The 15,597-nt window shown below is 57.0% G+C and overlaps 4 protein-coding genes and 1 non-coding gene across 5 annotated transcripts; 3 read left to right on the top strand and 2 right to left on the bottom strand.

Moving 5' to 3' along the window:
- Nucleotides 1–2,422: 2,422 nt before the first annotated feature.
- GLRG_11151 (glyoxalase) lies at nucleotides 2,423–3,679 on the bottom strand (the record flags this gene model as incomplete). Its single annotated transcript, XM_008101836.1, has 4 exons — nucleotides 2,423–2,627; nucleotides 2,719–2,969; nucleotides 3,052–3,204; nucleotides 3,266–3,679. The coding sequence occupies 4 exons, from the start codon at nucleotides 3,677–3,679 to the stop codon at nucleotides 2,423–2,425; spliced, it is 1,023 nt and encodes a 340-aa protein (XP_008100027.1).
- A 1,525-nt stretch (nucleotides 3,680–5,204) lies between these two features.
- GLRG_13280 lies at nucleotides 5,205–5,286 on the top strand. Its single transcript has one exon. It is a non-coding gene; the product is annotated as a tRNA-Ser (tRNA).
- A 528-nt stretch (nucleotides 5,287–5,814) lies between these two features.
- GLRG_11150 (magnesium-dependent phosphatase-1) lies at nucleotides 5,815–6,489 on the top strand (the record flags this gene model as incomplete). Its single annotated transcript, XM_008101835.1, has 1 exon — nucleotides 5,815–6,489. One exon carries the CDS (start codon nucleotides 5,815–5,817, stop codon nucleotides 6,487–6,489), a length of 675 nt encoding a protein of 224 aa, XP_008100026.1.
- A 526-nt stretch (nucleotides 6,490–7,015) lies between these two features.
- On the bottom strand, nucleotides 7,016–8,485 carry GLRG_11149 (CRAL/TRIO domain-containing protein; the record flags this gene model as incomplete). The annotated part of the gene is made up of 3 exons (XM_008101834.1): nucleotides 7,016–7,605; nucleotides 7,671–8,185; nucleotides 8,277–8,485. The coding sequence occupies 3 exons, from the start codon at nucleotides 8,483–8,485 to the stop codon at nucleotides 7,016–7,018; spliced, it is 1,314 nt and encodes a 437-aa protein (XP_008100025.1).
- Nucleotides 8,486–12,809: 4,324 nt separating this feature from the next.
- Nucleotides 12,810–15,014, top strand: GLRG_11148 (polysaccharide deacetylase; the record flags this gene model as incomplete). Its single annotated transcript, XM_008101833.1, has 4 exons — nucleotides 12,810–13,099; nucleotides 13,166–13,493; nucleotides 13,541–14,700; nucleotides 14,867–15,014. 4 exons carry the CDS (start codon nucleotides 12,810–12,812, stop codon nucleotides 15,012–15,014), a joined length of 1,926 nt encoding a protein of 641 aa, XP_008100024.1.
- Between the last annotated feature and the right edge of the window lie 583 nt (nucleotides 15,015–15,597).

Genomic DNA, 15,597 nt, shown 5'->3' with positions numbered 1-15,597 from the left:
CCCCTCTCTGCCCCTGCCCCTGCCCCTGCCCCTGCCCCCAACCCACCAGGACGTGCTTCGCATTGAAGTGCTAGTAATCCAATCTCTCTCGACAGAGGCTGTGCCGATGAAGCGGAATCGAAGAATGCAGTGGCCGCCTTGGACGGGAGAGCCGGTGCCGGGGCCGGGATACGACCTGTTCCCCTCTCGATAAACTATTGACGTACAAGGCAATCTTAACACCACACGGATACTACGTAGAACATTCGTTGTGTGGAGAAAGAAGAATGGGTGGGACAGTTGCAGGGGGCGCCGAACCTTTCCATCTTCCTCGGACTCGTCCAGATGCATCGTCGCAATTGCTTAGCGGAGGCGGCCGCCAGAGTCTGTAAACATGGTGTAAGCTCCGAGGTATTGTGTGGGTAGAGTAAAGTAGGTATCGGACATGACGCTTTTACTGTGTTTCCATGACTGCGGTCATAATCAAGCCCGACAGCTTGACAGCCCGGCAGCCGAACCTTCTTGTCGGCCGTCGTCCAATGGTTGAATCACTCACTCACCAAGGTTTCTTCGTGCTCTCTCTCTCGCTCTCTCTCTCTCTCTCTCTCTCTCTCTCTACCTGTCCCTGGCTCCTCTTTGACTCGTGACCGACGTTCCATCCGGCCACCCCGTTGGGATGCCAATCCGTCGACGAAAGCGCACAGTCGGGCCCCACGAGGCTGAGGGGAGCAACCCTGCGCTTCCAAGATAAGATGGGCGGGCAGGGGAGCGCATGAGACGAACGGATACAACGAAGCTCCCTCCTCTCTCGCCTACGCTGCACAAAGGCAGGGTTTCTGGCCCGTGCGGCCTTCGCCAACCCCCATGCGAGACATATGCGCCACACAACAGCCCCCCCCCCCTCGAGGTCGCCCATTCCGGGCGTCGCATCGCGTCAGCCCCTACGGGATGCTACGCGGAAAGGGGTTTACATGACGATAGCGAGAGGTCGGGAGGTCGTAGTCCGCCACAATAGCCTGGTTGCCTTGTGAGGCTGATGGCTGATGGATGATGGATGATGGATGATGGATGCTGCTGATGATGACTGTAGGGCTTCTGTCTGTATCCAAGCATACTGTGGTATCGGGCCAAAGTTTAACCCCCTCGTCAGGTAAATGTGGCCGTGCTTTTTTTGATTATTTCAGCGACGGTACGGATACTTTGAGGTTCTTGTGCACATCTATCATAATTCTGGCCAGTGAGAGTCTCTCATACGTGGGTCACAACTCCACACTACCTGTTATGGAGTTTAAACTTACCCATCATACCATATTAGTTGTCCGGTGACAAATAAACAGGGCCCATTGCGGTTACCATATCATCCACTACGAATACCATCCGTCGTTTCAGAAGGCCTCGCCCCCCCGTTGGATGGTAGAGAATAGTCGGGAACACTACAGAGTACTCCGGTAGTGCTCCAGTCTTCTGTGCCTTGGCTATGTTGAAGGTTGCGGGTAAAATGACGGCCGCCTTTTGATATCTTGACGGCCCTCTAAGCCTATCTCAGTAAGTCTGTTGCCTATTCTATTTAGTGTCAGCGGAAATACTATAATCCATTCCATCACGCGAACATAACCAGCTTAACCCAGACCCTGACCATCCTAACCACTAACCCTACGCATCTTTTATATGCTTTTAAAGATGCGTAGGGTTAGTTGGTCATGTTAGGGTGATGGAATGTGTTATTTGGGTGTGCTGTGGTGGTAGTGGCTAGAGGGCCGTCGAAATACCAAAGGGGGGCCGTCAATTTACCGGCAACCATGTCGAACATGCCAAGCAGCTTTCCTTGACGCGTGACGGTAAGGATAAAAGGGAAAACGGCCCTCTTTTTTTTCCGTCGCCCTAGTGCCCAGGTAGTAAATGGAACGCGGTGACGACGACGTGACCCGACGGGCATGGCTGGTCCTGAACGCAGTCCACAAACACACGAACGCGTCCTGCCGCCGGCTCTAAAACGGCGTGTCCGTCGCTGCTGGCGCCAGTCTTTCGGTATATCTCGATAAGAGACGGAAGTCGATGCCGGATCCCCTCAATCGGGGAAAAAAAAGGAGGAGAAGAAGAAGAAGACTAAGAAAAAACGCTTTGGTCACCTACGGGAGTTTGCAGGCAACAGTAGGATTTAGTGGTCCTTGAAATAGAACACATCCGGCGACTGACTCGCTACAACAAAAGGTTGTGGGGGCAGGGCCACCTGGACCCCCAGGGTCCAGGTCCGGATTCATCACGTCGTGGAGAAACAAAACGCTTAGGGGCACGGCGGAGACGACGCTGCTGTTTTTCGTATGTACTTGTGTGCGCAATTCCACACTCGCTACTGTACATGGTCTTGCGATGAAGAAGAAGAAGACGAAACTGCCGACGATACATGGCAGAGAGAGAGAGAGAGAGAGAGCCTAGGATTCCATCATTGCAAGAAATCGGCCGGCACCTCGGGCCCTGGAAAGCGGTCAGCACGACGATTCACAACACCGAGCAAAAGGGGAGGAGAGGTGGACTTGCCCCAGACGTGCAGGTTGTCCGGCGACGCGGGGTTATAGTGCGTGTCCTCCGAGTCGTCGAGGAGGTCGCCGTCAACGTAGTGCTCCATGATAAAGCCCGAAGGATCGAACCTGTCGCCACCGTCAAATCAGCTTCAACTCTTCTGATGTCCGGCCGAGGGAAATCCTCCTCCCCCCCAGTCCACCTGTTGGAACGCCTTACCAGTAGTCAAAGATCTGGCTGCCCATGATGTGCCGGCCGACGCCCCAGCAGCTCTTGTGGCCCTGGTGCCGCAGCCAGTCGTGGCCAAGCACCTGCGTGTCAAAGTCGTGCGTCTCGAACGACGAGTGGTGCACGTGGAACTTGGGGCCCTCGAAGAAGAAGAAGCAGTGGTGGTCGACGTACTCCTTGCCGCGCGCGAGGCGGAAGAAGACCGTCACCTTCTTGTCCTTGTCGTCCGGCGCGTGCACGAGCTGTGTTTTTTCACAACGACTTTGGTCAGCTGATCCGTGTGCGTGTGCGTCTATGGGTGAGTTGTGACGCCGGTTTACTCACCTCGCTGGGAAAGAGGTTGAAATTGCTCGTGTAGAACTCGTACGCCTTGTCAAAGTTGGTCAGGCACACGCCAAAGTGCCCCAGCTTGTGCACCGGCGCCGGGCGTTTCGTGAAGCGCTGCTTCTGGTTGACGTCGCGGTGCTTCTCTGTCGGCTAACGCAGACGTGTCAGCAAACAAACATCGTGCCCTCTCGTCATTGTGTGGCTGGCTCACAAAGTTGAACTTGAGGTTGGGGAAGCCCGGGTCCCTCCTCTCGACAGGCGTCTGGCCGTGGACGAGGTGGAACGACCAGCCGTCGACCGGGTCCTTGAAGGTGACGCACTTGCCGCCGCCCGGCACGTCCTCGAGGTCGTAGATGGCCGTCGCGCCCGGCAGCGTCTTGGATGCCTGTTCGAGGTCCGCCATGGACTCGACGACGAAGGCCGGACCTCCGAACTCGTCTTCGGCGGCCTCCTCGGCGCACAACACGAAGGGCTCGGCGCCGTAGCCACGGTAGTACGTCCTGTTGCCCCTGCGCTCGATTTCGAAGAATCCAAAGTCGTCGTAGAACCGGCGGGCGGCCTCAATGTTCTTGTGCTTGTAGAACACGTGCGCGAGGCGGACGAGCTGGATCTGTCGTTCGGGCATGACGGGCACGCGTTTTCGGGATGTGGTCTCCTGGGATAGATGGATGATGGTGGCAGTCGGGTCAGACCTAGCTAGACTGCGGTGGTGGCAAAGCTTGAAATGGGCGAAGAGTCTGTTTGAAGGTAAAAGGGTCGTAGTCGTCTTATATTGACAGCTGCGTAGCAATCCACGTTCGGAGTCCTGCCCGTTGCTTATGGATGGGTGGGGGATCCCTCGAGTTTATCTCCCCGCATTACCCCACCAACGTCCATCGGGCGATGTACGTTACGCTCGGTACTTGCACTGGGTATCAGAGTCCGGCGAGAAGAAAGATTGGCGGTGGAGGTGGCGGCGGTGGCGGCGGCGGTTGATGTGTAGAGGCGTGGGAGGTGGTCCCCTGAGATGATCCATGAAGGAAACGAGACGGGTGCCAATTGGATCGAAACAAACAATGGGATTGTGCTAATGGATGCTGCTTGTTCAGCTGCTGAACGTACCCGAAATTGCCTTACCTCCCCCCCCCTATTCACTTGGCATTCTGAAGTCGGGGGAGGGGGGCGGCGCTGTTGTGTAACTTCAACATGGCGTGGTGCCGAAACCAAGACAGCGCGGCTCGGTGTCGCAGTGCTTTGACTAAAGGGGGGCCTCTTGGCACCGGGCAACTTGAGGGCTGCATGTTAGTCTGTCTTTTGCTATTCCCGACCCGCCCGAGACGTGCAGTGAGTGAACAGAGAGGAGGCGCCGCTCACCATCGTCTCAGCAGGACGAGCGGCGACGCCTTGTACACGCGGAGGCGTCTTCGCATACGTCAGTCGCGCTGCCGGGTGAGTCTCCCGAGCGACCATCTCTAACGTGCGGGCCCTCCTCGGCGTAAACGAGAAACACGAAAGACGACGGTGCGACGCGCGACGCACGCAAGCTTTCCGGCCAGTGGCTGGCCATAGCTTTCGGGCGCAAAAAATAGGCGCCGAGTTGACACAGCAAACACCAGGGGTTCGATGGAACTGGGGAGTGAGGTTGATGATTGCCTCAAAACTCAATTTACCCGTCTGTTTGTTTGCTCCGCCGTCGTCACCAAACCGCGGGGGTATCGCCGGACATCGTTGCCCCGAGAAGGAGGGGAGGGAGTGCCAAGAAACCCGAAAGTCCGTAAATCCGTACCGCCGTTGGTTTTGGCCCGATGTGACTGACAGACAGATGGACAGAAGGTTCGGCAGATGGCGGTCGGACGAGCACTGTTCTGTTCCATCGAACCAACTGACCGTCGCGGGCGGTTCGCTCAGGGTCCCATCAGATCGGAATAGAACGATCGAGGAAGAATGTCACGGTAAGTGGGCCAGCGGCGCACGCGTCGCAACCAAGAAGACTGTGCCGGGGATTCGCTCATTTCTCTACTTCACCGCCCCGGCCGGGACATTTCGGCCCCCCTCCTCCAATAGCAGAAGACACCGCTCTGTGTCCCCGATAGCATGGGGCGCTTTCTCCTCCTTGGTTTTGCAGGGAGAGCGATCTCATCATCCCCGCTTCAGAGCGGATTCCTCCATCTGGCGTTGTGGCAGAGTGGTCTAATGCGCAAGACTAGAAATCTTGTTCCTTCGGGAGCGTCTGTTCGAATCAGGCCAACGTCGAGTTGTTCTTTTTGTCCGTTTCCATTGTTGGACTGGCTGTGACGGCGTACATCGTGTCGGTTCGAACTTTATGGTGATGGTGATGGTGGTGCCAGCAACACGTGGTTGGTTGAAATGTTGTCTGTTTTTGTGCCCGTTAATTACGAAGAACAGAAACCTTGTGTTTTCGTTCCATTCGTGGTTCAATCGCCGTGCTTTGCATTCCAGCCAAGAGTCGAAGGAAATCATATGGAGGATGGGATTTCTGTTTTCTCCATGTTTTTCTTTCTTCCTCCACCTTCTTCCCCCACCAGCCACAGGGTACGTACTCCAGATACGTACCCCTCCATGTCTGTCTGGCCAGTGCTCTGCGGGCAGTGACGAAGAAGCTCGCCTTCCCTTGCCCCTCCACCAGACAATCAGATTCCAGATTCCATCCAATTCGCCCATCCACCCTGCGCCCCGACGGCCGTCTCGATTTCTCATCTGATCCCCCCCCCCATACGAGACCAATTCCGAAGCGAGCCTCCCTCCCTCCCTACCGCTACGATGCCCAAGAAACTCTCCAAGAACCCGCACGGCAGCAGCACGCCCTCGACCTCGACGACCAGCTCCTCCGTCGCCGCCCTCTCCCTCCCGCGCATCCTCACCGACGGCCTGCCCGTGCCCGCCCTCGTCGTCTTCGACCTCGACTACACCCTCTGGCCCTTTTGGGTCGACACCCACGTCGCGCCCCCGCTCAAGGCCAACGCCGCCCACGCCGCCGTCGCCGACCGCCACGGCGAGTCCTTCGCCTTCTACCCGGACGTCCCCCGCGTCCTCTACACCCTGCCCCTCGCCGGCGTCCGCGTCGCCGTCGCCTCCCGCACCTCGGCCCCCGACCTCGCCCGCGACATGCTCAAGCTGCTGCACGTGCCGCCGCCCGGCGCCGACGAGTTCGCCGCCGCCGCCGCCGCCGGCAAGAAGGACAAGGCCAAGAGGGCCCTCGACTGCTTCGACGGCCCCCTCGAGATCTACCCGGGCAGCAAGATCAAGCACTTTGAGACCATTGCCCGCAAGACGGGCGTCGCCTACACCGACATGCTCTTCTTCGACGACGAGAGCCGGAACCGCGAGACGGAGAGCCTCGGCGTGACGATGCACCTCGTGCGCGACGGCGTCACCTGGGCCGAGATGGAAAAGGGCGTCATGGAGTGGCGCAAGAGGAGGGGATACTTGGGATAGGCGGCGGTGGCAGCGGCGGCGTTGCGCGGGTTGGGCGGTTGGGCCACCACTCACATTGTACATATATATACACGCATGCATATAAACACACACACACACACACACACACACACACACACACACACACACGGATGATGGATGGGATGATGGAACCTACACCAAACTCTGGACTCCAATCAGGGGGTGTCTTCGATAGATGGGATGATTTAGCGTCACGATACCAGGCCTTTCGGATTAGAAGAAAGAGGGGCAAAGTAAACAAAACAAGAACACAAAAATGTCTTTATTGATCGTGGTCGTCTAACTCCCAGCCCCATGTTGCCTTGCCTCATCCCGAAAAAAATCGTGCCCTCGGGGGTATTTGATGATAGCCGCGTCCAAATCACAAAACAGATGGATCAGATACCGTCGTGCCAAAGATAAAAATGAAAGAAAAAAGTATGTACTACCCCCACATACACCACGCGCGCGTGCGCGCACCCCGCGTGAACCCAGTTCGACAGAAAAGTAAAAACGAGAAAAGGGATCATGCCGCCACCCCCGTCGGAGGCGAGGCCGTGCTGCCCTCGGTGTGCTTCTCGGCAATCTCCTTGGTATCGGAGAGGGACAACTTCTGCAGCTCCGGCGCCGGCGAAACCTCGACGGGCTCCGTCTGGGTGCCGTCGGCGACGCTGCCCTCCTTGGTCACGGGTGTGGCGGCGGGGGTGGGCTCGGCGGCGGCGGGAGGCTGCGAGGGGGGCCAGGTCTTGGGGACGGAGCAGATGAGCTCGTGCTGCTCGACGCCACCAACGCTGCCGAGGCCGACGCACTCCATGCGCTCGCCGTCGGGGGTCTCGCGCCAGACGGCGGGGCGCGCCCGGAAGCGGTCGTGGCCGGGCTCCCACCTCACGACGCCTTCCCAGGCCGGGTCGACGGTCGGCTGGTCCCCGAAGGCGAACTCGAGCTCGCCACCGTACTGCTTCGGGATGTTGCGCGGCTCGATGAACTGCTCGAGGGTCGGGTGCACCTCGTGCGGGCTGAGGATGAAGATCTTGGAGACGGTGATGGGGTCGAACCAGCGCTTGACCCAGCCCCAGACGGTAGAGAAGAAGACGGGCGCGCCGATGATGAAGATGCCTGCGAGTGGTGATTCTTGTCAGCCAGGATGATGCATGATATGGGGGAGGGGAGGGGGTGCTCACGGTCAAGCGTCTCAGGGTAATGTGCCGTCGCAAGCTGGCTGGCTGCCTGCATGTGGCTCTTGAGGTTCCAGAACTGCTTCAGGCTGACTCCCGAGATGTCGACAATGTTGGTACTGAGGGTGATGGGGGTGTCGCTATGCTCGCGGTCCTGCAGCTGGGTGGAGAAGGGCTGGTTGAAGCGCGTCAGGCTCTCGTAGAGGGCGAACAGGCGCAGCATGCCGGCGGGGGTCTTGCCGTCGAACTTTGCCTTGCTGAAGCTCGAGTCGCGGCCGGCCTTCTCGTAGTTGGCGATGGTCTTTGCGTCGAGGGTCTTGACCTCGAACAGGAAGACGGGGATGCCGCGGCGGTCGCGACGGCCGAGCCACTGGGGGTACAGGCGGCGGCTCTGCTCGAAGGCGTCGAGGTCGATTGTACGGTAGAGCACGTCAATGTCGTTGGCGGCGCGCCACTCCTCCGTGTCCTTGAACTGCGTGAGGGCGTCCTCGGGGACCCATCTCCGGGCGCGCAGGTATCGGCTGCGGGCGATCGAAAGAGGTCAGAATCCGCTCGGGCTCTTTCCAAGTACCGAACAAAAAAGAAGAAGAAGAAGAGAGGGTATCTACTCACAGCAGGGTCGGGTCGTCGTGGGACGCAGGCGGGCCGGGCTTGTACAGCCCCTTGTCCTCGATGAGCTTCCTGAAGGCGGCCAACTGGGCCTCTTCGTGCTCTGTAAGGTGGCCCAGATGACCATGAGGGTAGCCGACGTTGGACGCGGTTGAGGCGTGGGACTCGACCCTGGCCGCGGGGTCAGAGGCGGCGGCGGTGTCGGTGGTCATAGTGTCGGTTTTTTTGTGTGTGGGGGTTTATTTTCCGGTCGTTTACGTCTGGTCTGGTCGACGTTGGCGGGCTTTATTCAGAGGATGAGATTTGCGTCGGGTCGGCGGCGGTGTATGAAAGACGGTCCTCTGAGCTATATTGAAAAGAGGAGGGGCGAAAAATAGAAGGAAAAAAAAAAAGAAGAAGAGATCCTACTCGTCAGCAAGACGCTGTGAGAGATGAGATCTCGTCCCCTTTTCGGAGGTCGGCATGACGGGCAGATCCAGTAACAGAGTCACAGTCGCGACTAGTGCTATACTAGGTAGGTAGGCAGACTACCTAAGGCAGTAAGTACTGTGTACTTCCTCCTACGTAGTACGTTGTACGTTAGTTGGTATACTAGACGCTACTGGCGGGATCGGGATTCAGCTGCTAGCCTGCTATGCCCAAGTCTCGATCCCCCACCCCCCGGTCGCTGTCACTGTTGCTGTAGCTTCTCACTTGTCGCCTTATCGCCGCTGCATTTATCCGTCCCGGCCAACCAGCGCCCGGTGTTTTGCGGACTTTTCGGGCTGATTACGTCATGCAACGTGGAATCCTAGTCATGCCCGAGGTGGGTATAATACACAGTACATCGTACAATCTAGCTTAGTAGTATCCGTATGAGTACTTGTACCTGGTACAGGGTACACCGATAGACACAAAAACTCCATCTTGGGCTTTTGGGAATAACCTCAGTTCGTCAGGCCCAAGCAATCTTGCCCGAGCAATCTGCTCTGCCTCTGCACATTGACATCAACCGTGTGCCCGATGCCTCCACTATCGGACATCCTCGCATGACGCCAATCTCAACAACTCCGTCTTCCCGACGCAGCCGGCCCCTATTCGGGCTGCAGGTCCCTTGACTCTACATGGTTGTGTTTATGTCACAACATGGGTTGGGTTCCGGCGGTGCCGCGCCACCGGATCCTGCGGCGAGGGACCTCCGAGTCGAACCGCGCGCTTCGCTACTCGGACGCAAAAACACCAAATCGCCCACGCCAACTCTGCACCGTGACCACGCCTTCTTCCATGGCTGCCCTGCCGCGTGTTTGTTTGTCTGTTTGTTTTTGTTTTCCACACGCCTTGGACGTGACCTGTTGACCTGATTTCAATTCAACATGCCGTGTGTGTCGCTGTTCCGGGGCCTCCTTGTTCATGCATCTCAAGAGCTTTTATCTCCCGCCTGTGGAATTGTCCACCTCCCCTTACTCGCCAATCAGAAACAGTTGAGGGAACCCCGGTTCGCCTAATCGGGCAACCTGATGCCCGGCCTCCGAGATGCGCGGACAACCAGACGGCCGTCCTGCCTACCCGCACGCACCGGGTACTAACCGCCTGTCTACCTGTCATTGCAAAGTGTGGGCATACAAGGTTGAAACTTGAGAGGAAACTCGATGGTGATTCGACGCTCGCTTTGCGTCAAGATTCCAGCCCCGACAAGACAGCATGAATAAACTGGGTCGGGAATGATGCTGGACTTTGTCAGTTCTTATTCGTTAGGCTACGGAATCGTCGCAAGACTACGCAGTAAAAGCTCAATCCCGTAGGAAAGCCCGTGGATCCTTGGTTTGCAATGTAGTAAGTGTACCGTATCTGAAAATAGCCAAAGCGGACTAGAATGACACCACAAGAACATACGCCGAGAAGTTGGCTCTGGATGAGCTACGGCCGATACAGACGGATATGGCAAGCATAGAAAGCAGACCACTTCACATGTGTACTTCAGCAATGATATCAAGTCCAGTGGTACAGACTAAAAGAGAGTTATTTTGGTAGGGGGAGCCTACATCGATACTTACAAAGGTTGGTATAGAAGATGGCTGGGATGCGTTGCTAGAGATCCATACCAGCTACGTTAAAATCGCTGCGTTCTCAGGCAATAGACGAACAGCCGGATGTTCACCCTGATCCGTACGCACTGTTACACAATGAGGAAATAGAAGTCAGATATGTTGTAACGTACCTTCGTTACAAAATAAGGATCAGACTTCTGAGCGGGTATGGGCAATTTGTCACAACGCCAATCGAAAAGATAGCCCCCCTCCTGGAGCACATGTTAGAAAGCTTTGCTAAATTGCTGCAGAAAGACCTTCTTTGTCGCTGCAATCCGCGTGCTGATCGATGGTCCCCGATTGACGGTCATGCTGCCCGAAAAAGAGAAAGAAAAGAAAACAAAAGGACAGAGAGACGATTCCCAGGGAGCTGGGTACGACAAATCGCATCTAATGCAAGGGGGAGGGGGGGCACCAGTCCGGTATTATCTGCAAGATCCTACATCACATCACTCAGCACTGGGAATTTCCCCTGATCGAAAACCCGTGGCAAGGGAAACTTGCCGAGGGGGAGGGGGGGGGGGTTCTAGATCCTTGTTGTCAGTCCGCCGACGGCAAACGGACCATGCGTTTTGCGGCTGGCTTGGCTGTGATGGTCGTGGAGCCGCAAACGGACACGGGCATTCGCATCATCGACATGCAGGTGTGTATTCGCCGGCATATAGATGGACGAACCCGACGACGGATGTGGCACCCGGGCCTGTCGTATGTCACGGAGCGACAGCCCTAAGCCGAGTTCGTCCAGCAACAAAGGGCGGCCGGATGGATGGGGGTTATCACCACATGCAATGGGGGGAAAGACATCAATCAGCACGCAGCCCCCATGGCCTGGAATAAACTGATTTGATATTGAATCACCAAGTTATCAAGACTATCGAGTCTGGTTGCGAGTCACCGCCCCCGCACGATTTGAGTATAACATCTAATCTGGGCTAATGTACAGGCGCAAGCCGTGTTGCGTTCTCGGCCCGGCGCGTTCCCTATTCCTGGGAACGCTCTCATTGCTTCGTAGTGGGATGGATGGAAGCGCGACTATTCATCCATCTTCCTAGCGCTGCCCATAAGGTTCAGCCGGGGCTTGTAGATCCCTCACCAGGGATCAACATGGCAACCGGACCGGGTCAATCGCGCGCCATCTGTGTCGCTTCCGCCTGATTGGGTATCTTTGATATTCCTTGCACAAGGGTAAGTAAGTCGTCCTGATGATCGGGTGGGATCTAGCGATGGCAGGGTCCCGGGTTCTTCGTGCTCTCTGATGAAGCAATGAGACACGGGAAACCTCCCTATAAGAGAGTCAACAGAATCGACGTGTCTCAGAGGACTGCTATCTGTCGTCTTCGATTCCATTGCCACCCCCGCAACAAACAAAGCGATGCAATCGTAGTCGACATGACTGCCAGCTACAGCCGGCTCCGGCCTAGTGCAGCCGGCCAGCCTTCCCGGCCTTTGCTCTTGGCCGTGCGGTCTGACGGCACCAGGGCAATCCGTTCCGAGATGCTCCCTCGACCGTCATTGGGACCAAAAAGCGCTGCCAAGCCGTCTGGAACCCTAACCCCCCCCCCCCCCCCTCTACCCCCGGCTTCAGTCAATAAGCATTGCCGCGTTGCGTGCCTCAACGACCCAGGCCTGTCTGGGAAGTCAAATTCCGTTGCGTCTCCGGAACCACCGACTAGCTAGCAGCCCGTCTTGTCTCGGCGGGCGGGTGGCTTGTCGCTGGGGGGTGCAGCTTGGCCCAGCCTGGCTGCTCTCACGTTTGTATTCCTATTCTCTTTCAACCGATACAGCACATCATTCTAGAACCCGTCCATCCGTTCCTCTGCCTCCGGGATAGTCTCGAATCTAACGATGCCACCGATCCTTTGTCTGCCGAGGGTCCTACGGCATAACAAGTCAGTGGGCTTTTCTTTTCTAGGGGTGCGCCTAACCCATGTGCCATGCGCGTCACAATCGTAAAGCGATATGCTTCGCAGCGGAATCGCCCTCATCGCCCGTCCCGCCGTCTTGGGCGATGCCAGCTCGAGTGCCCTTGCCACCGCACACCCTTTGCTTGACCTGCACAATCAAAGAGGGTCAGTGTCTCAACCGTCCAGTTCCTATTGCGTACAGTTTGGACTCTCCCGGGGCCGTAAGCTGTAGCCTTTAGCGCCATCGCTAGCCCGCCTGTGGAAAGGTAGAGACGGCCCTCGACGCGATCTCGGTGAAATCTAGATCTTTACGGTGCTGTATATAGAACTGACATCACCCAGAATCCGAAAAAGCGCGACCCCCTGCGCCCATATTAAGGTTGTCCTTTTGGACCAAAACTTGAGAAAACCAACGAGCTTTTCAAAAGCCTTTGTCTGAAAACCCCATCGTCTTTTCTTCGGGTCCCTTGGTGCCTCCGAGCTCTACGGCTGATTTCATCTACTCGTTCACATTGCTCATTGCCAACCGAGTCACGATGCGTTGGCCTTCGGTCTTCCTGGCCACTATGGCCGGTTTGGAAGCGGCCCAGGCTCACGGGGACGGGCCGCACGTCAAGGTGGTGATGCCGCGTCGTCGGAGCCTGGAAGAGCTGCGGCAGATGCGGGACTCATACGAGACGTGGAACCCCCCAACGGCGGAAAACAAGCCCCAGGACGGCGACGAACAGATTCTCGAGGCTCGGCAAGCAACAACAGCCGCCGGCGTCGCCAACACCACCATCCCCCTCGGGGACAATTCGATGTGCGGGCCCGGGTACGGGAGGTGTGCCGACGGGTACTGCTGCTCGGCTTCGGGGTAAGTGGCTCGGAGAACCCGAGTGCCCTGTCCGCCAAACAAATATTGACAAAACTTGCTTGCTAGATGGTGCGGCCAAGGGTCGGTCTACTGCAACTCGCCCGATTGCCAAATCAGCTACGGCCCGGCGTGCGACGGCAACCAAAAGCCCGCCGGCCGGGACACATCCGACGATCCGAGACCCTTGCTGGGCAACATCCCCTACGGCGGCGTCGGCATCTTCAACTGTGTTAATGATGGCGACGTCGCCATCACATACGATGACGGCCCATACATCTACACGGCAGCCATGCTGGATGCCTTCAAGGCCCACGGGGCTGTTGCCACCTGGTTCATCACCGGAACCAACATTGGCAAGGGCATGATTAACGTAGCCTACGCCGATGTCATCCAGGTAAGCTTTTTGGCGTTATATCATGGAATCACCACTGACCGACCCAGCGCATGGTTGCCGAAGGCCACCAGATTGCCAGCCATACCTGGTCCCATGAAAACCTGGACTCTTTAACACTAGATCAACGCAAAAAGCAGATGGTTTACAACGAAATCGCCTTCACTGATATCCTGGGTTTCTACCCCACCTACATGCGGCCCCCTTACTCCATCTGCGGTGCCGAGTGCCAGAACCAAATGGTCCAGCTCGGATACCACATCACATTCTTCGATCTGGATACCCAGGGATACCTCAACACCGACCCCAGCCAGATTGGCAAAAGCGTAGCCTTGTGGGACGCAGCCATGGTAGCCCGCTCGCCCTGTAACGGTAGCTACCTGCACATCGAGCACGACATCCACCAGCAGATAGCGACAACGCTCACCAACCACATCCTGGACTCCGTCGTCGCCAACGGATGGAACGCCGTCACCGTCGGGACTTGCCTCGGGGATCCCCCAGCCAATTGGTACCGGGGAGCGAGCTATAGCTACAACTTCAACATCACCCCCGTCAGCGCCCCGGTCTGCTCGGCAACACCCACCCTCAGCTCGGCAACGGCCGCCTTGAACGTGATAGCAGCCAGCAGCAGTGCGGCCCTTGGTTCTGTCCTCCAGCAGTCCATCTCCACGGATGCGACATGCGGTGCCAGCAACCGAAAGACGTGCCTCGGCTCGGCCTTCGGCAACTGCTGCTCTCAGTACGGCTATTGCGGTAGCACCACGGATCACTGCGGCACCGGATGTCAGACCGGCTTTGGCAACTGTACCGTCGCCAACGCTGTCCTCGCCAGCTCCGCCTCCAACACCGTCCTCGCCAGTTCCGCCGCCAACGCTGTCCTCGTCAGTCCTGCCGCCACTAATACCGCCCCCGCCCCCGTTGTACTCACTTCACTCGATGGGTATTGTGGAACCAAGTATGGCAATACCAGCTGCCTCGGCTCGGTCTTCGGCAACTGCTGCTCTCAGTACGGTTATTGCGGTAGCACCACGGATCACTGCGGCACGGGTTGTCAGACCGGCTTTGGTAACTGTACTGTTACCAATTCTGCCGCCCCCGCTGCCAGCAGCAGCGTACCTGCTGTCTTGACCTCACTCGATGGGTATTGCGGAACCAAGTATGGCAATACCAGCTGTCTCGGCTCGGTCTTCGGCAATTGCTGCTCTCAGTACGGTTACTGTGGTAGCACGACGGGTCACTGCGGCACCGGATGCCAGTCCGGGTTTGGATCATGCGGTGAGTACAGCCCAGGATGGTGTCGCTGCGCGCGCGCGCGAGCCAGCGTGTTTAACTTACGATTACCTGCCGATCATGTTGCTAACTGTCATTCTCAGCAGGTCAATCTTCGGGATCCACGGCCTCTGGGGCAGCGCCTACTTCATCTTCGATCTCCATCTTGAATCAGTCCATCGGAGCTTTGTCTGGTTCGTCTTCTGCAACTACGTCTCCTTCGTCGACAGCTACATCCGGCTCGGCTTCTAGGACTGCGTCTACTTCGTCTTATACTACCCTATTGAACCAGCTCATTGGGACTTCACCCGCTTCATCCTCCTCCTCGTCGGGGACTACGTCTACTACGAGATCAAGTTCGACATCTCCTTCATCTTCTACTGCTCTGTTGAACCAGCTCCTTAGCGCCTCATCTATTTCATCGTCCTCGCGAGGTACTACGTCCATTTCCGCCTTTGGGGCATCATCTACTTCGTCTTCTAGTGCCCCGTCTACTTTGACGACCAGGCCGACATCTGTTTTATCCTCCAATGCTCTCTTGAACCAGCTTCTCAGTGCCTCATCTGGTTTCTCGTCCTCATCTACGTCTACCTTGACATCCATATCAACATCTGCTTCCTCTTCTGGAATTACAACTTCTTCGACAACTGGGTTGACGTCTGCTTCCTCTTCGGTTACTCTCTTGAACCAGCTTCTTAGTGTCTCGTCTGTTTCCTCATCCTCGTCAGCGACTACGTCTACCTCGGCGTCGTCTTCGCAAGAGGCTACATCTACTTCATCCGCTAGCACTTCATCTACTTCTTCTGCTATCGGCTTTCTGGATCGACTGTTTGGG

The sequence above is a fragment of the Colletotrichum graminicola genome (genome assembly GCF_000149035.1).
Source record: "Colletotrichum graminicola M1.001 genomic scaffold supercont1.76, whole genome shotgun sequence".
Classification (NCBI taxonomy): Eukaryota; Fungi; Ascomycota; class Sordariomycetes; order Glomerellales; family Glomerellaceae; genus Colletotrichum; species Colletotrichum graminicola.
This window is presented reverse-complemented; position numbering and strand designations above follow the sequence as displayed.